The sequence below is a fragment of the Equus quagga genome, chromosome 5 (genome assembly GCF_021613505.1).
Source record: "Equus quagga isolate Etosha38 chromosome 5, UCLA_HA_Equagga_1.0, whole genome shotgun sequence".
Classification (NCBI taxonomy): domain Eukaryota; kingdom Metazoa; phylum Chordata; class Mammalia; order Perissodactyla; family Equidae; genus Equus; species Equus quagga.
The window spans coordinates 81,192,630-81,219,317 of NC_060271.1; the positions used below are offsets into that span (position 1 = coordinate 81,192,630).

At 36.5% G+C, this 26,688-nt stretch overlaps 1 protein-coding gene and 1 non-coding gene across 2 annotated transcripts; one reads left to right on the forward strand and one right to left on the reverse strand.

The window, feature by feature from the left end:
- Nucleotides 1-26,688, forward strand: NFU1 (NFU1 iron-sulfur cluster scaffold). Its single transcript, XM_046660063.1, has 8 exons — nt 1-112; nt 2,244-2,344; nt 6,471-6,606; nt 11,237-11,303; nt 14,682-14,796; nt 18,690-18,750; nt 23,728-23,902; nt 26,520-26,688. The coding sequence occupies exons 1-8, from the start codon at nt 51-53 to the stop codon at nt 26,562-26,564; spliced, it is 762 nt and encodes a 253-aa protein (XP_046516019.1). The 5' UTR covers nt 1-50; the 3' UTR covers nt 26,565-26,688.
- LOC124240521 (U6 spliceosomal RNA) lies at nt 16,111-16,217 on the reverse strand. Its single transcript, XR_006888910.1, has one exon. It is a non-coding gene; the product is annotated as a U6 spliceosomal RNA (small nuclear RNA).

Genomic DNA, 26,688 nt, shown 5'->3' on the forward strand with positions numbered 1-26,688 from the left:
GCTCGGAGTACGGGGGAAGGACAGTCCCGCGCCTGCGCACTCGGACAAAGATGGCGGCGGCGGCCCGGTTGGGCTGGGAAGCTGTGGCCGCTGCAGCGGGGCTGCGCACGCGGTAGGTGACGAGCCCGGAGCTGCGTGTAGGGGTGCCGCCGAGCTTAGCCAGCGGAGCGGCCACCGCCGTGCCCACCCTTTCTCAGACAGCGGGGAGAAGTGCCTGTGACCGAGCTTTGGGTCCGCCCCGTCGGCGCAGTTGAGGGGTAGCCCGGAGGTGGGCGGCGGTCGGTGAGGCCGCTCCGCGCCCCGGTCCGGGCGGCCTCGGCTGTGCCCGATCTCGGGCTCTGAGCCCCTGCAGCGGGGAGGCTCCCAGAACCCGGCTGTAGAGACCAGACGGAGGAGCTCCTTTTAAAATCGTGTGATCTCCAGCCCTTTCACCACGTACATTCCCTCCCCTGCCTGTTAAACACAAAATCAGAAAGTTACACAATGGGAGAGCATACCTTGTTTCATTTCTCAGTGCAGGCCAGAAAGGGGACGTGACCTGTGTGAGGTCACACAGCTTCGAAGGGATGGAACTCATGAGAATCCAGACCCAGATTTCCTTCCCGCCACTTACACCCACTGTGTTTTCCCGCTTCATGCGCCCTGCCTTTGAGTTTGGCCTCCCGACGACATCTGTCAACCTTGGTTAGGTGGAAGGAGCTGTGTAGGTGTTATACCTTGGTTTTGCTTCTAGAACAAAAGGAGAAAAAAAGGCCTGATGGGATTTGATCTCGTGAGTGTTAGGAGGTTTAGTGCTAAGGATGCTCTTGAAGTTTAAATGCATTTCCTCAAACAGTTAAGTTTGCAGAAGGATTTTTTGTTAGTGACCTCGTACCTCCCTCTCTCATATTTGCGTAGCTGTCTCCCTGAAATAATTTAACTTACCTTTACCATGTTGTTAGTTTACACCCATCTCTGTCCGAATATTTATCCATTCTGCTGCCTTTCCCTGGGCTGAAGGGACAAGAATACTGGTTTTCCAGTGTATTTCCATATTCCAGACTGTTCAAGATTTAGACAATGAGCTGTAGATAAAAGTGTTTTCTCCCCAAACCTTGAACTTCATTCAGTAAATAATTACTGGGCAACCTATCACATAGTGATAATAGTGGCAGCTAACATTTATTGAATGGTTAGGCCTAGCCCTCTTTTAAGCACTTTACCTGCGTTATCTGGATCCATCTTTGCAGCAGTCTTTATGGGGGAGCTGTGAGTATTAACTTCATTTTAGAGATGAGGAACGGAGGCCATCGCGCCTGCTACGGGGACATAGGAAATGAAGACAGTCTCTCCCCTTAATGAGTTTGCAGGTGAAAATAATCACAGAAATGTTTTTAAAAGAAGTCATCATATATATGCTTGAAATTCCATAATGACTCCAGTGAAATGAAAATTGTAATGGATAGCAATAGAATTTTGAGGTAAACTGGATTTTAAAGTAATGCATCAGATTTCTAAACTATTTCACTACTAATGTCTCCTTTTATTTCCTTTTCCATTAATATTGGTTTTTCCCTTCTGCCTTTGTTTTTAATTTGGCAAAGCCATTAAAAAAATAGCCAATCACCACTTCTCTATCAGAGTAAAATAACCAAAGTTGCAACACTGGGTTAATATGTTTCCAATAAAAAAGCATATGTAGATTGTTGGCTTCTTGAGCAGTTTGGAGGAGAATAGTACACTTTCTATTAGACTTTTTGAAGCGTTGAAATACCTTTCAAAGTAGGTAACATAGCTTATCTCTTTCTAAGGAATCATGGTGGTAGAGACAGAAAAAGAGGAAGAGTTTTCACTGTATTTACAAAATTCCCTTTGAATTTTGAACCATGTGACTCTACTACCTAATTTTTAAAAATTTAAAAAGAGGGGAAAAACAGTTTGTGGTTCTTTGTCTCCTTAATGCAAAGCTAAGAACCTAGGACTCCAGGTTATAAATCACTAACGTAGATGCATTTCTGTTTTTTATACCGGATATTGCACTATCCTGTGTAGTTACTGAGGCTGTAAATTCCCCCTTGAGCTCTTGTTTTTAAATTGTTTGTAGCTATTGCTTGCCTAAGGAAGTGGAAATAATGTGGATGGAAAATGAAAATTTGACTTTGCTATTATTTTCCTTATGGTTTTTTTTTTTTAATATGTGAGAAGTAGAAACCAAGCTTAAAAGATTGTCTTAAAATGTCATTTTTATTTGTTTTTAAATGTAGATTCTGTCATGTGATGAATACATACACCATTAAGAAACAGCCTCTGCATCAGTTTGTACAAAGACCACTTTTCCCACTACCTGCAACCGTATGTAACACAGGTAAAATTTCATCTTTTTGAGCAAATTGTGTTTCAGAAGCTAATTAAACTGTGCTTGAATGACATTCTGTGGGTCATAAAAGATTAGAATTTGTCAATTTTCTATTCAGATGGCTATGAAAAGAACATAGCATTTTTTTTCTGTTATACCATCATACTCTACTGTAGTTATTTGCTTACACATATCTTTGGCGTTAAATTTTGAGAATACTGAGCACAGTGTTCAATAGATCATGAAATCTCAGTATCTTGTGTAACACATCTTCTGGAACATACAGTTGCTCAATAAATGATTTCTGAAATGAAAATATTGTAAAAAGAAGTTACAAATGTGTTTCAAAGAATCATGTATTTTAAGCTATTGCCCTCAATTTTTTTGTGTGGAAGAATCAATTTTTTTTTTCCCCTGAGGGAGATTAGCCCTGAGCCAACATCTGCCAATCCTCCTTTTTTTTCTGAGGAAGACTGGCTGTGAGCTAACATCCGCGCCCATCTTCCTCTACTTAATGTGTGGGATGCCTGCCACAGCATGGCTTGCCACACGGTGCCATGTCTGTGCCTGGATCTGAACCAGCGAACCCCAGGCTGCTGAAGCCGAATGTGTGCACCAGCTTAACCGCTGTGCCACTGGGCCGGCCCCAAGAATTGATATTTTTATTTTTTTGTTGAAGTCACATTGGTTTGTAACATTATATAAATTTCAGGTGTACATCATTATATTTTGACCTCTGCATTGTGTTCACCACCAAAAGTCTAGTTGCCATCCGTTACTCTCCTTATTTTGATAAGAATACCTCTAAAATCAGTAAATTTCTACTTTCATCTAGGCCTTAGGCTGTAGTACTTTGAATGTGGTTTTTCTTTTTTTTGTCAAAATTAATTGCTGTCGTTTTGTTGACAATCTTATTGATGTTACATACTTTTATATTCTTTAATAGTGAAAATAGATTTGAAGATAGAAGATTATTGCAATATGAACACTGTCACGTGGTTAGGGAACCATGGGAGGAGGGTGTGTGTGTGTAAACACCTGCCTATATGCACTTATGAAGCTCTAAGAGTTTAGATTCAGCTCTGGGCCCATCTCCATTTCCATCACTACCTTGAATGTCTCCTTGTGGCCTTACTCTGGAAGGTGACTCACTCTGGCTATAGGCATGAGTTGGATTGGGTAGAGACCTTACCTCCCCTGTGTACTGGGGCAAGAACACGAGTGCCTTGCCTGTCAGCTTGAATCACAGAATAATTTAGACATAAATATGGAGTAACTCAGCTACTCCATGTTAAGCTACTTTAATTGGACTTTTAAATTTTGTAGGACTGAATTATGTGGTCATCTAGGTTTTTCAAATTGGAAACCTGCTGATTTTAGGTGTTTTTTTTCTTTTGTTTTGTTTTTGCTGAGGAAGATTGGCACTGAGCTAACATCCATGCCAGTCTTCCTCTATTTTTTTAGTATGTGGGCCACGAGCACAGCATGGCCACTAACCCAGTGTTGTAGGTCCATGCCTGGGAACTGAACCTGGGCCGCCTAAGTGGAGCATGCTGAACTTAACCACTATGCCATGGGGGCTGGCCCTGATTTTAGTTTTTGATATGGACTTTAAGCACCATTAATCTTTATTTGGGAGGAACTTATACCTACCTATTTATCTATTACCTATTAGTACCAAACGTAATGGGAAAAATTATTTTAGATCAGTCTCTCTATCCTCTTGTAACCCTTACAACACCTTCAGGGGCATCTTTCTGGATGATGGACCTGGAAGTCATGTTTGAAATGCCTAATTAAACCCAATTTAGACTATAATTGGAATGATTTTGTTAATATCTAGTCAAATTACTCTTTTGAAATAGCTTTGTTCATTGTGAAAAGAGAAAATTTATGTAATGATGTCATATATTTTCTACTTCAGACAGTATATATAGATTATGCTGTCTTAAATTTTTTTATGTTTGTAGTTCTCACCTTCAAATATTTAAAATTTTTTTGTTTCTGTGTGTATAGTTTTACACAAATGGATTGAATAAAATAAATCCAGATTTAATTCTTCAGATATTGATAGAGTGCCTATTGAGTGCAGAGATTTTGGTTACCAATAAATTATTAAGAAAGACCGTAAGAAATGATTGGTCAGAATTAGGGTTAAAAGAACCTTATTGTCTTTATATTTACAGAAACTAGTAGCAGTCCTTTCTTTAATGTTCCATCTCAAAAATGGTTCCCTTGTAATGCAGATTTTCAGAGGAATTTATTGGTTGGAGGTATAAATTTTGTGGTTTTTTTCTGAGGAAGATTAGCCCTGAGCTAACTGCTGCCAATCCTCCCCTTTTTGCTGAGGAAGACTGGCCCTGAGCTAACATCCATGTCCGTCTTCCTCCACTTTATATGTGGGACGCCTACCATAGCATGGCTTTTGCCAAGCGGTGCCATGTCCTCACCCGAGATCTGAACCTGCGAACCCCGGGCCGCTGAAGGGGAACATGCAAACTTAACTGCTGCGCCACCCGGCTGGCCCCGGAAGTATGTATATTTTAAATCAAGTACTTGCACATTGAGGTTATCATTTTTAATTTTTCTGTTTTTTAGAATTTGCCTGGTTACCAAGTCACCAACTGATATCTTTATAGGACAGTGACTTAAGCAAAATGTATAGGAGTTTAGTTTCATTTTTTGCTTCACCAAGGAAATGACTTAACATCAGTTAGCTGGAACTGCATGGCAAGGTACAAAAACAACTCTGAGCTGTCAGATTAGAATCTTCTCTTGTAATGATTGAGAAAAGCACTTCTATACCAACCATATGTTTTGCCAAATTTAATCTCTTTGTAATTTAAAATAAAACTGTTGTTTTTGATATTTTACTATCTTTCTTAAGATATGTGGTATGAGGAGTATGACAAAATAGGAAGACTGATCTTAATATATTTCCTATTATGCTTGGCACTTACCAGCATGGAGTGGCAGTATGCACCGTGGTTACACAAGTCAATGCTGGGGAATTGGCTGGGCTTGGATGCTGGCTGTATCACTTAACTGACTGAGTGACTTTGAGCTTTAGTTTCTTCATTTGTAAGATAAGATAAAAGCAATGCCTCCTTGGCAGGATATAAGGATTAAATGATGTAATTTACATACAGTGCTTAGCACCATGCCCAGCACATGATAATTACTCAATGAATTAACCTATTTCAGTATATTGTTCTAAGATGAGAATTTTTTTGGGGGGGTCAGAATATTTATTTTCATAATAAATAATCAGGGACTGTTTAATAGTTTTAAAACTGTTAAAACCCCAGTACTATACTTTTGTCCTACAAGCTATATAATCATAATAGGAAGGTAGGAAATTAAAGATTCTGTTCTTTCTTTATTGCTGTAATGAATTCATTCTCAATATAAACATGGCCTCAGAAGAAACAGAGAAGAAAAGAACCTGTAAAGATAATTCAAAAGTATTCCAGAAAGTAATTCGCATAGATTCCCACTTATGTGATAATTTATAATGTCACTAACTATACCACTGGGCAAGTTACTTTAAGCTTCAGTTTCCTCATTTGTTAAATGGTAATAATAATACTTCTTCATAGGGTTATTAAAAGCTTGAATACATTTAAAGCACTTGACCCTGTCTCTGGCATGTAATAAGTAAGCACACAGTAAATATTAGTTATTATTATAAATTTTTTGTCTTTAAAAGAATGGTAGCACTTTGGAAAGAAGAGAATGTAACATTTTACTGTTTTAATATTCTAGTGATGATGATTTGTGATTGTGATAGCCATTGGTTCTAAGTCACCAAATTGAATACGCATAAGACTCTTGAATTATGTTATACCTTCCTACTTAAGTGTAGGATATTGCTAGAATCTGTTGAGTAACAAAGCTATCTAAATAGTTAGTATTTATATAAAATTCAGTGCAGTTATCCTAAATATATTGATAAATTTCTCTCTTGTCTTTAAAAATTCTTATTTCGTCAGCTTGGAGAATAAAGCCTTATTTTATTTTTTCTAATTTTTCTTACTTCTTTTGGTTCTCTGAAAATGAGCCCTCCATATTCTGTAAATTTGTTAACTGCTGTTTTTTCTAGAATAACATTCTTTCTTCTTTTTTTCTCTTTTAGTCAGATACATGTTTATTCAAACACAAGATACCCCAAATCCCAACAGTTTAAAGTTTATTCCAGGAAAACCAGTTCTTGAAACAAGGACCATGGATTTTCCCACACCAGCTGCAGCATTTCGCTCCCCTCTGGCTAGGTATATTACTATTTTTCGTTTGCTTTTACCAAGAAACATAAATAACTGACTTTGGGGTTAAGGCAGCCAATATTTAGCTATTGCATTTTTATGTGCACTGCATTTTTTTTCAGTGTAAGGAATACTGTATTTTCTTTTCAGTTAAGAGATAACGAAAAATAAGAATTGCTATTAGGAAACCGTTCTCCTGAAAAGTGATTTATTTGAGAGATCTGTAGCATAACTAAATGAAAATTTGTATTTTTACTCAAGAAAAAAAAAATCCATCAAAATGATAATATGGTAAATATCCATCCTAAGTTTTTAAAACTCTCTTTTTAAAAAGCAATGAAAACTTGCTCATTTTATTCTTAAGGATAAATTTCTGGATGTTTAAAAATGGAATTGTTTCTGAAATGTTCCACTCAGAACTAGAAATGATAATAGATATCAGACTAGTCAGCAAAGACAGTTTTTAAATTTACTAGATAAACACATGTTAAATGTATCTTAGATGATAAAGCATAAATGATGAAATTATTGGAATGAACCTTGTTTAACTGATAGCTAGAGATATTATTTACAATAAGAAATATTAGGGGGCCGGCCCAGTGGCGCAGCAGTTAAGTTCACATGTTCTGTTTCTTGGTGGCCTGGGGTTCGCCGGTTCAGATCCCGGGTGCGGACATGGCACCGCTTGGCAAAAGCCATGCTGTACTAGGCATCCCACGTATAAAGTGGAGGAAGGTAGGCATGGATGTTAGCTTAGCGCCAGTCTTCCTCAGCAAAAAGAGGAGAATTGGCAGTAGTTAGCTCAGGGCTAATCCCCCCCCCCCCCAAAAAAAGAAATGTTAGAGTCAGTCAACAACAATTGAAGTTTTTGTTAACCTAAGCTTGATACTGATTGCCAAGGATATTTGGAAAATAAAGCTTAGATAACTATCTCTATACTACAGCCGTTTTATATGTCTCATTTAGGGAAGCCAGATATATGCTTATCTCAGGAATGGTTTTTTAAATTTCTAATTGATAAAAATGCTCATTTCCTTTGACCTAAACATGCCACTTCTCAGAATATACCTTAGAGCATTTGTTTTTCGCACTTTTTTATATAAGCCACACTGAAGAAATGTTTTATATTATGATCCAGGATGAACAGACACACAGACAGACAGACACATATGTATGTACACAGATATACATATATAAGTGTGTATACACACACAGATACATGTGTATGTATGTATGAAACAGGTGTTTGAGAGGACAGTTTTCACCTTAGGAGTGTGAAATGCGTTCTTCTGTTTCCTTTCTTGTTCTTTTTATTTTCCTCTGTTCTGTTTTATTTTATTAGATAAGATCCTGGTCACTACATAGTTTATTTCACAACTTACTGGTGGGTTTGAAAAACACTCCTTTAGAGGATACCTGTGTATGTACACAAGGTGTGTGCAGGGATGTTCTCTGTGGCCTTGTTGGTCATGGTAACGAGTTAGAAACAATCTAAATAGTCATCAACAGGAAGAGTTAGGTAAACTTTGTCCATCCATAGTCTGCAGATAATAAAAAGGATGAGGAGGACCCATATTTACTGTCATTGAATGACCTCTAAGACATATTGTTAAATAAAGAAAGCAAGTTGCAGAACAGTGAGTAGAATATGATTATTATGTATATAAAAACAAAAACCTCAAACAACAAAAATGCACTGACAAAAAGATCTGGAAGAATGCACACCAAACCGGTAACAGAGGGTTTGGGAGGAGTGGTCAAGAGGCATTTTCACTTTATATGTATAGTTTGAAATGTTTATATCAAGTATGAGTTCACATATTTTGTATTTTAAAAAATGTAAAAGTGAAAAGGCCTTAATTAAGTCAGTTGCAGGTTAGTTGGAGATTATTTCTGTCTGATATTCAGTTGGCAAAAGCCCATTTCAAAGTAGTCTTTTGAAAGTAGCCTATTTCCTGGATTCACAGAATTTATTATCTTAAAAGTTAAGCAAAATCAATCTTATTTTTGTTGTTTTTTTCCCAGAGAATGTTTTTGCTGTAAGCTAGAATGTAAGCTTCATGAGGACAGAGACCCAGCTGTCTTGTCCATCATTGTATCCTTAGTGCTTGTACAGGGTCTAGTACTCAGAGGCGTTCAAATATCTGTTGAATGAATGAGTAACTGATTGAATGAATGAATAGAGAGTAGTATATCTTACTTCAGGGAGGCATTTGACTTCTTTCTTCCTATCCTTATGGACAAGACAAAGAAGTGTAAGCAGAGTGTAAACCTGTCTTTAGTGACATGTGAAAGGGCTCTGTCTCTCTGTAGTTGGCATGTTTGTTCAATACTTTTTTTAATCAACAGCATTGATAAAGATATAATTATCAGTTTTTCACTTGGGAGGAATTGCTTATATGTTGGATGGCAAAATTCAGAGAAATTAAAAAAGTTTCACTAGGCGGGAGTGATAGGTTAAAGCAAATAAGATAAAATCAAACAGGAACAGATATTAAGCCTTGTATTTGAAGTTTTTAAATGAATAGCACAATTATGGAGTACAAGAATCTGACCTTTTAGTTCTTCATGTTGAATATGATGCAGTGCTCAAAAAAGTCAATCAAACTTTAACAGAGTCATAGTGTCTAGCTCAAGAGAGGTGACAGTCTTTGTACCTTGAACAAGTCAGACTATATTTGGGATATTGTGTTCAGTTCTGGGTATCATATTTTATTTTGGATGTTGACAAGTTGAAATTGTCCCAAGGAAAGTAACCTAAAAAGCAAAGCGTGTATGATAATGTTTGAAACTCCTGTTTCAGCTTTTTCCTCCTTTTAGGGACAGAACCTGTGAACTCTTGCCTAAAGCAGTCTCCATGACATGGCCCATAGATCAGGTCGATTCCTTTGCGTGGTCCTTTCATTTGGAAAAAAAGGCTTTGCTAACAGTGCAGATGTACCGAGCCAATCAAAGGGCCTACTCCAAGGTCTGTGCTTGGGTTTATTGGATCATAAGCTGAACCAAGAACCCTATAATTACTTTTAAATTTAATATTGAGTGGTTGTATACATGACTCAGATGACATTGTTTCAGACAAATTCCTAAATAATTTAAAAACAGCAATTTTGATAGCACTCTTGTAATGGTAGACAAAGAAAAGGAAAACCATGACCTTCTTTGGAGTGTCCGCTTTTATTCCTAGGGTTGGGAATAAGGAAACTGCTGTAGAGTGTATACTAGGGATGGTACATCCATCAGTGATTGGAGAAGGAAGAGGCATTTCAAAGTCCCCTGTAGGGACTTTTCAAGTTATAGTCTGCCTCTTCTCCTCTCACAGGATTCTAGAAATTAGCTTCACTGAGGTATAATTTACATGCGATAAAATTCACCAATTTTAAGTATGCAATTCAGTGAGTTTGATAAATGTGTATAATTGTGTAACCACCACCAAAATAAAAATATAGAACATTTTTATCACTGCAAAATATCCCTCTTTTCCCTTTGCATTTTCAGGCCTCTTGCTTCACCTCCATGCCCTGGTCATTTTTTTTTTTTTAAGATTGGCACTTGAGCTAACATCTGTTGCCAGTCTTCTTCTCCCCAAAGCCCCCCAGTACATAGTTGTATATTCTAGTTGTAGGTCCTTCTGGTTGTGATATGTGGGACGCTGCCCCAGCATGGCTTGATGAGCAGTGCTAGATCCGCACCCAGGATCTGAACTGGCGAAACCCTGCCAAAGCAGAGAGCATGAACTTAACCACTTGGCCACAAGGGCTGGCCCCCACTGGTCATTTTTTTTTATGGCAATGACTTTTTATTTAAAAATGTTTTCCGGCCTTTTTGAGATGCAGTGGACATAAAACATTGAGTAAGTTTAAGGTGTATGATAGAATAATTTGATATACATATATACTGTGAAATGAGTTAACACATCTGTCACCTTGGTAACTATTGATCTTTTTTTTTTTTTCCTTTTTCTCCCCAAAGCCCCCCAGTACATAGTTGTATATCTTAGTTGTGGGTCCTTCTAGTTGTGGCATGTGGGATGCCACCTCAGCATGGCTTGATGAGCGGTGCCATGTCCGTGCCCAGGATTCGAACCAGCGAAACCCTGGGCCACTGAAGCAGAGCGCACAAACTTAACCACTTGGCCACGGGGCTGGCCCCACTATTGATCTTCTTTATGCCACTACAGATTTGCCTATTCTAGAGTTTCGTGTAAATGTAACCATATAGTCTTTTGTGTTTGGCTTCTTTCATTTAGCATAATGCTTTTGAGAGTCATCCTTTTTTGTGTGTATCAGTAGTTCATTCCTCTTTATTGCCAAGTGATACTACAACATATGGGTATACACAGTCTGTTTAATAATTCACCAGTTGATGGACATTTCTAGAATTTTTTTGGCTATTATAGATAAAGCTACCATAAAGATTCATGTGCAAGTCTTTGTGAAGCATATGTTTTCATTTCTCTTGGGTCAATACCTAAGAGTGGGATTGCTGGATTGTAGGGTAAGAGGATGAAACAAGATTGGCCATGAGCTGATAATTATTGAAGCTAGTGATGGGTACATGGAGGTTCTTTGACTTTTCTCTCTATCTTTTTGTATGTGTAAACTTTTCCATAATAAAACATTTTATTTTTATTTTTTCACAGGCAGTTATTTAGGATTGAAGGAGTAAAAAGTGTCTTCTTTGGACCAGATTTCATCACTGTCACAAAGGTAAACATAGGATTATATAAAATAAGTTGTGAAGTACTTTTAGTTTTTTCTGAATCAGGTGTTCCTCTCTAGAATTTCCATTCTTGGTATATTTTACACATGCTGTTATTAAAAATATCAAATTGTTTGCTTCTCACATTTCTTTTCTTTTTTTTTTTTTTTTGAGGAATATTGGCCCTAAGCTAGCATTTGTTGCCAATCCTCTTCTTTTTGCTCAAGGAAGATTGTTCCTGAGCCAACATCTGTGCCACTCTTCCTCTATTTTGTGTATGGGACGCCAGCACAGCATGGCTTGATGAGTGGTGTGTAGGTCTGCACCCAGGATCTGAACCAGCAAAGCCCGGGCCACCGAAGTGGAACATGCAAACTTAACCACTATACCATGAGGCCGGCCCCTCACGTTTCTAAAGTTAATTATTTAGTAGAATTTTCAAGGTGAAATTATCTGTAGTCCAGATTCCTCATTTTTCAAAAGAGAAAAACTTGAGCTTCAGAAGGTTAAATGCAATGTCCAAGATTATAGCTACCTTATGGCAGGGCCAAGACTCAACTTTGGCAGGGCTAGAATTTAGGCTTCCAAATATTATTTTTACTAATTCTTAATTTAAATTGATAAAGTGAAAAAAAGCAAATAAATAACCAAATAATATATATATATTTGACCAACAGAATGGTTGAATATATATCCCCTTTCAAGGTGGGCACTTGTATCATGGTGTCTGCACATTCTTCGATCCTGCAGTAACACTTCAGAGCTTCACAGATGAGAGCCGTGGACTGTGTGGTTCTGCAGCACTTAGTTAGCCTCTAGAAGTCAAAAAGTCAAGCTACATGTGCTACCCGTTCCAACAGCTGAGGTATCTGCTAGAAAAGGCTGTTTCTTTTTTAAGTGCACTAGATTAATGAGAAATGAACTATTTAAATTTGGGCTGTGTCCTTTTAATTCTGTTACTTGGTATATAATATGCACTGAACTTAATCACTTGTCAAATTTTGCATCAAAGTCAAAGGTTTTCATTCAGCTCCTTTTAAGCAATTTGAAAGGATTACTCTGAGTTCTTGATGCATCATAGAAGTGGACATACTGGGTTAGCAACACGTTACATCTAGTCCAGTATTCTCTTGTAGCTATTTATGTGTGGAGGAGAATTATGATTTTTCTCCTTGGTGGTAATCCCAGTGGCTATGGTTGTTCTTGCAAATATCCCAATTGTAAAATATTTTTCCCTATTGCTTAAAGTGTTATTTGTTCTAAATTCTCAAAATGTCCTTTCTTGACTTTATCAGTGAAAGTAGCACTCCTTCCAGGAGCTCATTACCTTGTTTATTTTCTTTATTGCACTTAACATTTCATCATATTTTTTAAATTTTTATTACCTATTTTTCCTGCACTAGAATGTGAACTCCATGAAGATAAAGAATGTCCATCTTGTTAAGTTCACCTGACAATGCCTAGCACATAGTATGCCCTCAAAGAAATTTTTGTAGAAGGAAATGATGATGTAAAATTTCCTAAACTGAATTTTCAGGCTACAAGTGGTTTACCCCAAATGTAGGATTATGGTGAGCAAATCTGTGTTAACCAATCCCAAGTCTTTACCAGTTTATAGACGTTTGGCCTGTCTTTGTTATTCTTCAGTTTTCTTTCTTTGATATATATATGTTTTTTTAAAGTATGCTTTTTTGTGAGGAAGATTTTCCCTGAGCTAACATCTGCTGCCAATTCTCCTCTTTTTTTGCTTGAGGAAGATTTGCCCTGAGCTAACATCTGTGCCAGTCTTCCTTTATTTTGTATGTGGGTTGCTGCCCCAGCATGGCTGCTGACGAGTGCTTTAGGTCCGTGCCCAGGAACCAGAGCAGGGCTGCCAAAGTGGAGCATGTCGAACTTAACCACTAGGCCATGGGTCTGGCCACTGAAAATTTTCTTTTGATGAAAACGTGATTATATCTTACAATTTTATTTCTTGATTTGATTTTGGTAAGTCATCTTTTATTTCCCTTTCCCTTCATAATTTAGTTACCCTTTTTGAAATCTCTCAGCTCCACTATTTTTTCTTAATGAAATGACATAACCAATAAATAATATTCCAAATTAGGACATACATTGATGTTTAATAGGTAGAATAGTAGATTTGGTTTTTCTTTCAATTACCTTCCTCACAATGGACTATTTCATTTACCTGATATCTTCAGGATCGCCTGTTTTCCTTTCTGATTTGTAATTGATAATTCAGGGGCTTCTTTATGCATCATTTATATTTTTTTACTAAATGTATAAGTGTATTTGCAGCTTATATGCTGCTTTTATTTCTCATTCAACTTCAGAATATTTTTTTTATTATCAATATTTCCCTACTCAGTAGAGCCCACTATTTGCTGAAGATCTGAGGTACTCTGATGCGTCTTGGAAATAATTTATTAAAATGTTACCTAGAATTAGTTCCTATTCCCAATCACATGGCGTCTTCACTAGTTTTGCTCTTGTCTCCATAGCAGTGCCCATTTATCTTACCTTCTGTGTGCTGTCTCTAAATTGCTTCTTAATCCATGACAAAAGTAGTCCCTTTTGCTTGTAGACTCAATGTTTAATTGTATTTAAGCAGAGACCCTGGCTAACAGCCTCCTAAGAGTCTAAATAGACTGTATCTAATAGTTTTCCTCCTAAAGAGCTATCCTTTAAAAAACTAAAACAAAACATGCTGCCTTTTTTTTTTTCAGATGTTAACACTATTTAGGTATTTAAGAATCCTATCTTTTTTTTATGGAGTCAACTAGTTGACTAGATATAGAGGTGAAAAAGTTATGGATTCTTTCTTATGGATACTGGTCTTATTGGTGGTACACAAGTGCCCTAGCACAGTAGCCACAGATAAGACACATTATATGTTTTGGTTCTATAGTTGCATCATTGGATTTCTTCAATATTCTTAAGTAATATATGTTAGTTGAATTTTTTGAATAGTTGTGGGATATCCTTTTGATCAAGTAATTATATCCTATTTAAAAGAATGGGAAATCTCTTTATCATCTTGTTAAACACAGAGAATCTATTCAGTATTTTAACTCTCTTTGCTTCATGAAAAAATGTCGTTTAATCATTTTAGTATCTCCTGTATAGGGCATGGTACATACAGCATACTTGAAACAAGTTTGATGAATGAATGAATGAATGGGAAGTGTTCTAAGATTATGTCTTCTGAAATTCCTTTTAAGTCAGATCCTTTAAGAAGTGAAACTGACATGTATTCTCCAAAAATGGGTGCTGTTGCATGGTACAGAATATATAGAGGAAAAGATTCCTAAAGCATAGAAAGTATTGTTTTGTATTTGTCTATGCCTTTGGGTGGAAATATACCATTTTTCTTCACATATTTATAGGAAAGTGAAGAGTTAGACTGGAATTTACTGAAACCAGATATTTATGCTACAATCATGGATTTCTTTGCATCTGGCTTACCCTTAGTTACTGAGGAAACATCTTCAGGAGAAGCAGGTAATATATTCGGTAACTAATATTTATCTTTTTTTTTTTAACTTTTCTACTTTCTTCACACTTGTCTTGATTTCAGAAGTCTTAGGAGTACAGATTTTTATCATTGTATCATATGTAGCTCTAGAACCAATTCCAGAGGAAATGAAACTTCAGATATACTAGTTTTGCCCATCACTTTTGAAAATTTGTGTATAAATTGAATCTGTTATACAAAACTAAATTTTTCTTTCTTTTTTTTTGAGGACGATTAGCCCTAAGCTAACATGCACTACCAGTCCTCCTCTTTTTGCTGAGAGAATGGCCCCTGAGCTCACATCTGTGCCCATCTTCCTCTATTTTGTATGTGGGTCACCCCCACAGTGTGGCCACCAAAAAGTGTAGGTCCACGCCTGGGAACCAAACCCAGGCTGCTGAAGCAGAGCATGCCAAACCTAAGCACTAGGCCACGGGGCTGGCCCTAGACTCCTTTTTAAATAAAGTATTAAGACCCAGCCAAAGCCCCAACCCCCATCCCTTTTCCCTTTCAAGAGATGTATGTACACTTGGTTTGTTTTTAAATTTTTACTACACATATACGTCTCTACAGGGAATATATAATATTGGTTTTTGTTCTTAAATTTTGAATAACTTGTGTTATATGCAACTTTTCTTTTTTTGCTGGGTATTTTGAAATGCATCCATTTTGAAAAAATGTAGTTCTACTTTAAGTGCTGAGTAGTATTTCATTATATGAATAAACCACAGTTAGTTTATTCCTTTACTTATGTGCAAGTGAATTGTTTGTGCTAATTTCTATTGCAAACATTGTTGCAGTGGGCATCCTTGTACAAGTCTCTTTGTGCATATGTGGAGAGTTTCTTTAGAGTATATTCCCGGAAGCAGAATTGCTGTATTGAAATCTGTTCTAATTTACATACAAATTAGCAGTTATAAGAATTTCAACTTTCTTATATCTTTATCATCACTTAGTGTCCTTTAAATTGTTTTTAATCAATATGTTAAATGCAAAATGGTATCTTGTTTTAATTGCATTTACTTCATTAATACTGAGCATGAAGGTTTTCATATGTTTATTGGCCATTATTTTTCTTGTCAGTAAGTTTCCTGTTGATAATCTTTGCCCGTTTTAAAAAAAATTGAGTTGTATGTCTTTTTTGCATTTATTTTAGCAGGTTTTTTTAAAAAAAATATTCTGGGTATTAATCCTTTGTTATGTATATTTCTAGCAAATATCTTCTCCCTAACCATGCCTTATCTTTTTACTATGTTTAGGACGTCTTTTGTCATTCAGAAATTTTTCCTTTTCTCTTTTTTTAAAATATGGAACTTCTGATGAATTTGCATGCCATCTTTGCACTGGGGCTATGCTAATCACCTCTGTATCATTCCAGTTGTAGTATTCGTGTTGCTGCAGCAAGCACAGAAGTTTCTCTTTTGAATATGGTCAAGTATATTTATCTTTTCCTGTGTGGTTTGTGCTTTTTGTACCTTATTTTGATGAGTTATTTTCAGGAAAGCACTTGGAAGAGTGACTACACATGGAACTCAAGTATTAGCTGTAACTATTATATTTGTAGTTGATGATTTTTTTCCTTTCTCCAGTATGATAAAGATACAGACACACACACACACACACATTTGTATAATCACCTTTAGATGATGCAGTTTCACTTGTACATATATACCCTAAATGAGTCTTATAAATGTACATAAGACAACACGTAGAAGCATATTTATTGAAATATTGTATTTTATTTTATTTATTTTTTTTAAGATTTTATTTTTTTCCCTTTTCTCCCCAAAGCCCCCCAGAACATAGTTGTATATTCTTCATTGTGGATCCTTCTGGTTGTGGCATGTGGGACGCTGCCTCAGCGTGGTTTGACGAGCAGTGCCATGTCCGTGCTCAGGATTTGAACCAATGAAACACTGGGCCGCCTGCAGCGGAGTGCGCGAACTTAACCACTCAGCCACGGGGCCAGCCCCTGAAATATTTTAAAAATATTTCAGCAGTTAAAAGGAATGAACTAGTTTGGGAGATATCAATGTGAAAAGATATAAAAGAAAATAAGTGATAAAAGAAAATTAAATAATATGTTTATTTACATACTCCTACATATATACCATTTATGCAAATTTTTTTTGAAGATTTTATTTTTCCTTTTTCTCCCCAAAGCCCCCTAGTACACAGTTGTATACTTTGTTTTTTTTTAAAGATTTTATCTTTTTCCTTTTTCTCCCCAAAGCCCCCTGGTACAACATGGTTGTATATTCTTTGTTGTGGGTCCTTCTAGTTGTGGCATGTGGGATGCTGCCTCAGCATAGTCTGATGAGCAGTGCCATGTCCATGCCCAGGATTCGAACCAATGAAACACTGGGCCACCTGCAGTGGAGTGCGTGAACTTAACTACTCGGCCACAGGGCCAGCCCCCCAGTTTTATACTTTTACTTGTGGGTCCTTCTAGTTGTGGCATGTGGGATGCCGCCTCAGCATGGCTCAATGAGCGGCACCATGTCTGCGTCCAGGATCCAAACCAGTGAACCCTGGGCCGCCGAGGTGGAGCACGCAAACTCAACCACTCGGCCATGGGGCTGGCCCCTATGCAAATTTTTAAATACATGAAACAGTTATATGTGTTCTTGTTGGATATATATATCTATATTTGTAAAATTGATATAATGGTTGAGAGGCATTTGACTATATCTACCAAAATTTAAAAATACACAAGCCTGTTGACCCAAATATCCCACCACTAGGAATTTATCTCATAGACATATTTGCAAAAGTACACTGATGCATACTTTACACAAGCATGTATGCTCCAGAATTGTTAGAAATAGCAGCAAATTGGAAAAAATGGAAATAAGAAATTAGCTAAATGAAGACAAATCTATACAAAAATTACTATGCACTTATTTTAAAAATTGAGCCATATCTGTATATGCTGATATGGAAAGAGTTTTAAGGTGTATCAAATACAAAAAAAACAAGATATAGAACATTGTGATCTCATCTGTGTAAGTGTACACATGTAAATGTAAACATGTACTAGAAGGATGTATACTAAACTCATGATAACGATTGCCTATGGAAGAGATGGTGTGCAATGGCACTTAGGTTTGCTGATGTAAGAGAATTTTAGCTTTATTATATTTTATTTCTTTTATTAAAAAAAGTCTCAAAGTTAATATAATTTAATGTTAGTAGTTGTTATGTTGTTGCCAGAACTCTAGTTTGTTATAATGTAATTTGAATTATCTACATTTATAGTTTTCCCAAAGGTAAATAAATTTCTCAAAGAAAAATTTTTAAACCCATAAAAAGGCTTTAGTGAACATCAGTATATAACCTTACAAAATAAAAAGAAAAAATGAAAAAAACCAACTTTTTTCTCAGATTTGTAGGACTTTTTGGAAATTTCCATGAGGCTTATATCTCTATTTAGTATGATTGTCATTTTGAAAACCACTAAACTGAGAAATTAAAAATGTAACTTAATTTAGAAAGTAGGTGTACCTTTTGTCTCAAAGTTTCCATCAAAATCCGGACAATCTCTCTCTCTGCTACTTTTCAATCCTTGAAAATGATGAAAGTTTAAAAATTTATTGGCCAAAAAATTCAAACCCTAACGTCATCAGTAGATCAAGTTATTTCGGTATACCCCCCTTTATCACCAAACGTTGAGTTGATCAGTTCTCCTTAACTTTTCTTCAGAGAATCGAATGATCTTTCCATTTCCCCAAAATCACTTACATCACCATACCAAGTTACATATTCTATGCTTTTATTTTTTTAATGAGATGTTAAGTTAAAATCATCATGTTTTAATACTTGTACTTGCAAGGATATAAAATTTCTGCTGTTGATATGTTTTATTTTTCATTGTTTCTAGGATCTGAAGAAGATGATGAAGTTGTGGCAATGATTAAGGAATTGTTAGATACTAGAATACGGTATGTGCTCATCTTTCTACCTGAGAGTAAATATATTACAGAGCCAATTTTTGTTATAGCAGTATACTTTTGGTTGTTTATGCAATTATAGTGGAGTTCCAAAATAAGTATACCTTAATGTAAAACATGATAGGTAACCATAACAATTTAATTTAAAGCCTGTACATTCTCTATATTCACTCAAAATTTTAAAACACTCAATCTATCTAAACATAGCCAATGAAGGAATTTGTCTTTCACAGTCACCATTTAGGTTTGATATTGTTATAATAGGAAATTCCTTTGAAAGAAAAAGTGACTTGGTGCTTGGGAGGATTGTGAGGAGAGAAGGATCCCCTGTTTCCAGGCTGTTGCCCATAAAGAATAAATTTAAATGAGTAGAGAACCACAGGCTTCCACTTTTTCTTGTAGCAGACCAATGATCCTGCTGAGAGCTCCCAGAAAGGGTAGATAATATGCAATAAAGAAAAATTGGGGGGCTGGCCCTGTGGCCGAGTGGTTAAGTTTGCACACTACACTTCAGTGGCCCAGGGTTTTGCTGGTTTGGATCCTGGGCATGAACATGGAACCGCTGGTCGGGCCATCCTGAGGTGGTGTCCCACACGCCACAACTAGAAGGACCCACAACAATAATATACAACTATGTACTGGGGGGACTTGGGGAGATAAAAGCAGAAAAAAAAAAGATTGGCAACAGTTGTTAGCTCAGGAGCGAATCTTTAAAAAAAAAATAATTGGTTTGAAGGCAATTAGATAGCTGCCTAAGCAAACAAGATCCTGTAGGAGAGGGAAGCACATGGAGGCTTCCCTTGGGGCATTTGCTGATTCTTCATGTGAGGCTAGAGTAAGAGAAGTTGTGTAGAGCATAGCTGCTAAGAATCAGAAACCATTTAGCTTTTAGAAAATTTGTTGAGATGGGAAGACAAAAATTGAAATTCTAGATTATTAATGAAGCTTTGACTTAAAGGGTCAAAATCCCAGAGAGAAGAAAAGTTAAGAAAAAGTAAGCCTAAAATTACAGAGGTTCTCCCCACGAGGTATCTACTTATTCTTAGCTGTGTAGGGGAGCTGACTAAGAAGTCAAACAAAAAGCAGTTGGAAAGCTGAATAGAGTTTGGTAGATTTATGGTGCTAGGGGTGACAAAAATTGGAATTTAGGATCTGTCAAGGAAGGTGAGGCCTCAAGAAACAGCCTCTCAACTGGGCTCCCTAGAGGACTGTACCCTTGAAATGGGAGCAAGCCAGTGGTAGACCAAGCCTTATAAAACTGTAGTCCAGTATTGAGTGAGCTTGAGTCTACTGTGGATTGAACTGCTGCCAGAAGATAGGATGAATCCTTTCTGATGTAGTATAATCCCAGATCACTTCGGTTTTTCATGCACATTGTCCATCATTCAGTTACAAATCATAGGCATACCTACAAACTGGACCAAGAGAAAATAAAACAGATCCATGGGTAACCTTGATATTAGAGTTATCAGACATGGCCTTTAAAATAACTGTGATTAACATGTTCAAGAAAATAGAAAACAAGATGAAGAATTTCATCGGAGAACTGGAATCTATAAAAATAGAAGTAGTAATCCTGGAACTAAAAAGTGTAATAACTGAATTTAAGAACTCGTTAGATTAGTGGAACATCACAGATGCTGCTGCAGAGAAGATTAGTGTACTGGATAGAGGTCAGTAGAAAATATCCAGATTGAAGCACAGAAAAGAGAATGGAAAATACAGGAAAAAGCGTGAGAGACGTATAATACATGACAAAAAAGGTCTTAGAATGTCTTGTAGAGCTTTTAATATAGCTAGAATAAAAATACATGACAAAAATGTAACAGGTGGTGAGTTTAAGAGGAGGCGTTCTACAGTATTAGCATTATCTGGGAATTGATAAAAGTACTAATTTAGGGGCCGGCCCGGTGGCACAGCAGTTAAGTTCGCACGTTCTGCTTCGGAGGCCTGGGGTTTGCTGGTTCGGATCCCAGGTGCGGACATGGCACCGCTTGGCAAAAGTCATGCTGTGGTAGGTGTCCCAAATATAAAGTAGAGGAAGATGGGCATGGATGTTAGCTCAGGGCCAGTCTTCCTCAGCAAAAAGAGGAGGATTGGCAGCAGTTAGCTCAGAGCTAATCTTCCTCAAAAAAAAAAAGTGCTAATTTATATTAGAGACTAAGAAACCAAGTAGGCATCTTGTGGGGTAAACACCAAATGAATGGTAAAAGACCATATAGCCAACAAGCCAACAGAGGAAAAAATGGAATAATAAAAAAATACTTGATCCAAAATAATGAAAAATAGTAAGATGGTAATATAAGCCCAAAGATGTTAGTAGTTGTATTTTAATGTACATAGGTTGATTAACAAAAAATAAAATTGTCAGATTGGTTATTAAAAAACAACCATTTATATGCTGCTTATATGAGATATACACCTTAAATATAAGGACACAAAACAGAGTGAAAGTAAGAAGATGGAGAAATGTATAGCATGAAAAGAATGAGTAAGAGAAAGCTGATCTAGTTATACAGATATCAGACAAAATTATTTTATAGCTAAAGACATTACTACTGATAAAGAGAAATCTTTCATAATAATAAAAGTGTAATTTTTATCAGGAATATATACTAACTTTAAACTTGTATGTATCTAATAGCAGCTTCAAAATAAATGAAGAGTATTTGTTAGAACTGAAAGTAGAAATAAATAATCCACAGTCATAGAGGGAGACTAACACGCCTCTCTCAATAACAATAGAGAAAGCATATAAAATGGTGAGTTAAGATAGGAGTTTTATACACGTGATTAACAAACGACTAAATTGACACATACAGAACATTACACTCAACAAGAACAAAATATTTATTCTTTTCAAGTTTACATGGAACATTTGCTAAAATAGACTATTTTGAATCATAAAGCAACTCTGGACAAATTTCAAAGATTGAAATAATTGAGAATATTGTTTTCTACAGTGGGATTAAGCTGGACATCAGTCACTAACAGGTAACTAAAAAATATTCATATATTTGGAAACTAAACAGTGCTTTTCAAAAAGATCCATAGTCAACAAAGAAATCACAAAGGAAATTTAAAATAGGAGAATATCTGCATGACCTTTGGGTAGGCAAATTTTTTTCTGACAGGAAACAAGAAAAATCAAGGAAAATACATATAAATTGTACTACAATAAAATTATGACTTCCTCTTTTTCAAAAAACACCAGGTCCAGGGAAGAAGCAAAGCACAAAGTAGAAGATATTTATAATACATATATGACAATATGTTTTAACACACCTACAAATTGTTAAGAAAAAGGCAAACAGTCAAATAGAGACTGGAGCAGTCTCTTCATGAAAGCACTGGAGTAGGAATTCACAAAAGACAGTAACCAAATGGCCACTAATCATGCAAAAATGCTCGACTCCATTAGTCGTTATGAACATTCAAATTAAAACTACAATGAAATATCACTGCCAATCCATTAGAAGGGTTAAAATCACTAAGACTGACAATACCAGCTGTTGGTGAGGATGTGGAGCAACAAGCACTCCTTTACTGCTGGTGGAAATGTAAGTTTATATAACTTGGGAAAATTGTTTGGCAGTGCAGTATCTACGAAATCTGGACATATGGGTATTCTTGATCCAGCAATTCCACTTTCAGGTATATTCCCAGTAGTAAGATCTGTGTATACCAAAAGACATTTGCAAGAATCTTCATAGCTATACTATTTGTAAAAGCCCAAAATTCGTACTAACCCAAATGTCCATCAACAATAGAATGGATAAATTCTGGCGTATTCACTTAACGGAATACTATGCAGCAGTGAGATTGAATGAACTATGTGGCTGAATCTCATAAAGAGCAAAAGAAGCCAGATACCAAAGAATAAATACTGTACTTTCGAGATGGAATCTATATTTATAAATTATAAAGTTAAAAAAGTAAAATTATAAAGTTAAAAAACAGATGACACTAATCAATAGTGATAGCAATTATGATAATGGTTACCTTTGGTTGGGAGGAATAATCAGAAGGAAGCACAAGGGGGACTTCTGAGATGCTAGTTTTATTTCTTGGTCTGGGACAAATGTGTGTTCATGTTGTGAAAATTCATTGAATTGATCAAGCATGATGTATGGATTTTTCTGTATTAATGCCATTTTTCAATGAAAAGTTTACCTGAAAAAAAAAGCCAGAATGTGTCCTTCTCCCTCTGTTCACCCAAAAGAAGTGAATGAGTATATCTTAGGTAATCGCTATGATTATTAGGAAATTTGAAATCTTGGGCCAGCCCTGGTAGCCTAATGGTTGTTTGGTGTGCTCCACTTCAGCAGCCCAGATTTGGTTCCTGGGCGCAGCCCTACACCACTTGTCTGTCAGTGGCCATGCTGGGGTGGTGGCTCACATAGAAAAAGAGGAAGATTGGCAGCAGATGTTAGCTCAGGGCTAATTTTCCTCAGCAAAAAAAAAGGAAATTTGAAGTCTTAAATGCCAGAGAAGATTATTAATAAGCAAGATTATGATTTAATAGAGCAAATATTTGTATGAATGAATTTTGACATTTTATCTGAAAGTAAAAAAATGTTACAAATGAGACTAGCCACAGTTATTGTTCTCTGTTATAAAGATTTTATTTTTTTCCTTTTTCTTCCCAAAGCCCCCCAGTACATAGTTGTATATTCTTCGTTGTGAGTCCTTCTAGTTGTGGCATGTGGGACGTTGCCTCAGCGTGGTTTGATGAGCAGTGCCATGTCCGCGCCCAGGATTTGAACCAACAAAACACTGGGCCGCCTGCAGTGGAGCGTGCGAACTTAACCACTTGGCCACGGGGCCAGACCCTATTGTTCTCTATTATAAAAGTAGCTCTGACTTTGTGAATTTTACCAATAGAAAATCTAAGCTCTGAGTTGTATTAAATTTTTTCAACAAAACTTCTGTTCTTTTACATATATCACAAATATTCCGTGACCACAGGCCAACTGTGCAGGAAGATGGAGGAGATGTAATCTATAAAGGCTTTGAAGATGGCATCGTCCAGCTGAAACTCCAAGGTTCTTGTACGAGCTGCCCCAGTTCAATCATTACTCTGAAGAATGGAATTCAGAACATGCTGCAGTTTTATATTCCAGAAGTAGAAGGCGTAGAACAGGTATGTCAATATTATATGGCAGTTCGGATTTACTATTAAAATAAATATTTGAAAAGAAAAGAGATTCATGACCCGTCATTTTCTTCAAGGGCTGGATCTTTGTGTTGCAATTGTTATGAGACTTGAAGCCTCCTTATTTTATTTTATTTTTTTATTTCTTTTTTCTTTTTTTTTTTGTGAGGAAGATTGGCCTTGAGCTAACATCTGTTGCCAATCTTCCTATTTTTGCTTGAGGAAGATTGGCCCTGAGCTAACATCTGTGCCAGTCTTTCTCTATGTTGTATGTGCGATGCCACCACAGCATGGCTTGATGAGCCATATGTAGCTCTGCGCCTGGCATCTGAACCCGTGAGCCCTGGGCTGCCAAAGTGGAGCACGCACACTTAATCACTCTGCCACCAGGCCGGCCCCAAAGGCTCCTCCTTATTTTAGAATTATCTTGTGTTATGAATACCTACTATGTGCCAGGCATTTTTACAAGTATTACCTCATTTAATCTTCTAACAACACAGCATATTAAGTAGTAGCACTCCTAGTAGTGTTACTGAGTCATTTCCATTTTGTATATAGGAAATTGAGATTTACAGGGCATGCTGCTGCTCTGGTTGTAGAAGAATTATGAAAATGGGATTCAAAGCGTCATGGAATTTTACAGATGAGATTTGGAAGTCTGGTGGAAGAGCTCCACTACATCATATTTATCCACTTCTTGTTCTTAAACATGCAGGCAAGAAGCTCACTGAGAAATCGTACTTTGTTGTATAGTAAAACAGTACCGAGTAGAGTTATAGAGCTTTACCTCTCACCTGATGTCAAAATTTTTTCTGCCCCAAGAGACCTAAGGAATACCGCAAAGCCCATTCTCAGCAGTAATAGTTATCCTCATTGCATGATTCTCAACCAAGAGGCATGGCCTTATGGAGAGAGGTTCTCACGGAGGGAAAGAGGGTGTGCAAATTAGAAATTTGAGAAAAGTCTTCAGGTAATTCTGTGCCTTTAAGGAGAGGGAATCTCTTCTCAGCTCCTTTGAGAATTACACATCTCTGGGTAGTATTAAAATCTGTCCTTTTGGTACAATACATGCCGTCTCCTCTTTGAAGTCCTTATCAGTCCTCTGCTTGGAATTGAGCTCTCCTTTGGTCCAAAGCCTCTTTCTGTGTGTCTGTTTCAGCCTTGCGTCTATGGGTAAGTTTCTTGAGAGACCTGTAGTCATGTCTAGGTCTTTGTGTTCTGCAGCCCTTAGCCCTATGTGTTATAAGTGTTTTATACATAGTTTGTATTAAATAAATGTTTGAAAATATTCCAAATTTAGGAATATTTTGCCTAAAATAGGAGTTGATTGACAAAATTCTTTGGATTGGGTGTTGCTGAGATTGAATATTAAATATCAATTTCTTGGAAGTAAATATCCATTTTTACTCAACCCTGAAAAGGAACTATGAGAGAATTATTTTTCCATTGATTGTCTCACATCAGAACCAGGTTCTTTTAGATGTTTTTAAAAAAATTATTTTTGTTCCTTTATGCTCTATATACCTTTTTAAAAAATTATATTAGGGGCTGGCCCCGTGGCTGAGTGCTTGAGTTTACACGCTCCGCTTTGGCAGCCTGGGGTTTCGCCGGTTCGGATCCTGGGCACGGACATGGCACTGCTCGTCAGGCCATGCTGAGGCAGCATCCCATGTAGCAGAACCAGAAGGACCCACAACTAGAATATACAACTATGTACTGGGGGGCTTTGGGGAGAACAAGAAGGAAAAAAAAAAGATTGGCAACAGATATTAGCTCAGGTGCCAATCTTAAAAAAAAATTATATTAGTTGACACTTGGTGGATTGACAAAGGAACATATTTATTAGGGTGGGGTGATGAATTGGCAGTCAGATTATAAACTTGAATTAGCATTTAATTGTAGTAGGTGCGGTGAAGAGAAAAAAAAGTTCTTAGGCTTACATAGTTCTTTTCCTCTCCAAGGGAGTTGATCTTTATTATCTGAGTAATATATTAACTCACGAGAAGATATTAATCTTTTCATTTTTTTCTTCAAGTATTCATTAGTATTTTCCTTCACTTATTAGAAATAAAAGCCTTCACATTTTTCTAAGGTTTAAAATGAATTTTTATCTGAGTAAGACCAAAATAATTAGTTGCTACTATGATATTTTGTTTCTTTACTTTTTTTAGAGATTCATTTTTCTGATATATAATTGTACAGTAACAGTTTGGTATAGCCCCCCAGAATGTATTTAAGTAAGTGAGATGCTTTTTAAAAAAACAAAAAACGTCAATTACATTGGTCTTATGGCTAGGAAATACTAGTTAATTGTTATAGTCTTCTCTGTCCAGCTGAGACTCTGCTGTTGGAAGCCTCTTTGGGGACAGGAAAAGAGTCCAGTGCTTTAATTAATTTGCTGACATTCAGTTTGCTTTTATGTTGTTAGAATACCAAGTTATGATGCAAACTTTGTGCTTTGGGAGCTGTTGATAGATTTATTCTTATTGGATTGACATACATCGTTATAGAGTATTTCAGTTAAGTAAGTAATATTAAAATCAGGAAATAGCAGTTCCTAATCCTTTTCTTAAGTATTAAATTCTCTTTGTTTTTTTGTTTTTAGGTTATGGATGATGAATCAGATGAAAAAGAAGCAAACTCACCTTAAAATAATTTGAGTTTTCTTTGGGCTCAGCAGTTGGACTTGTTGATAATATATATCAAGCTTTTATTATTAATCTGCTAAGGAACTTGAGGATTAATAAAATATGCCCTTTCTTCAGAGAATGCTA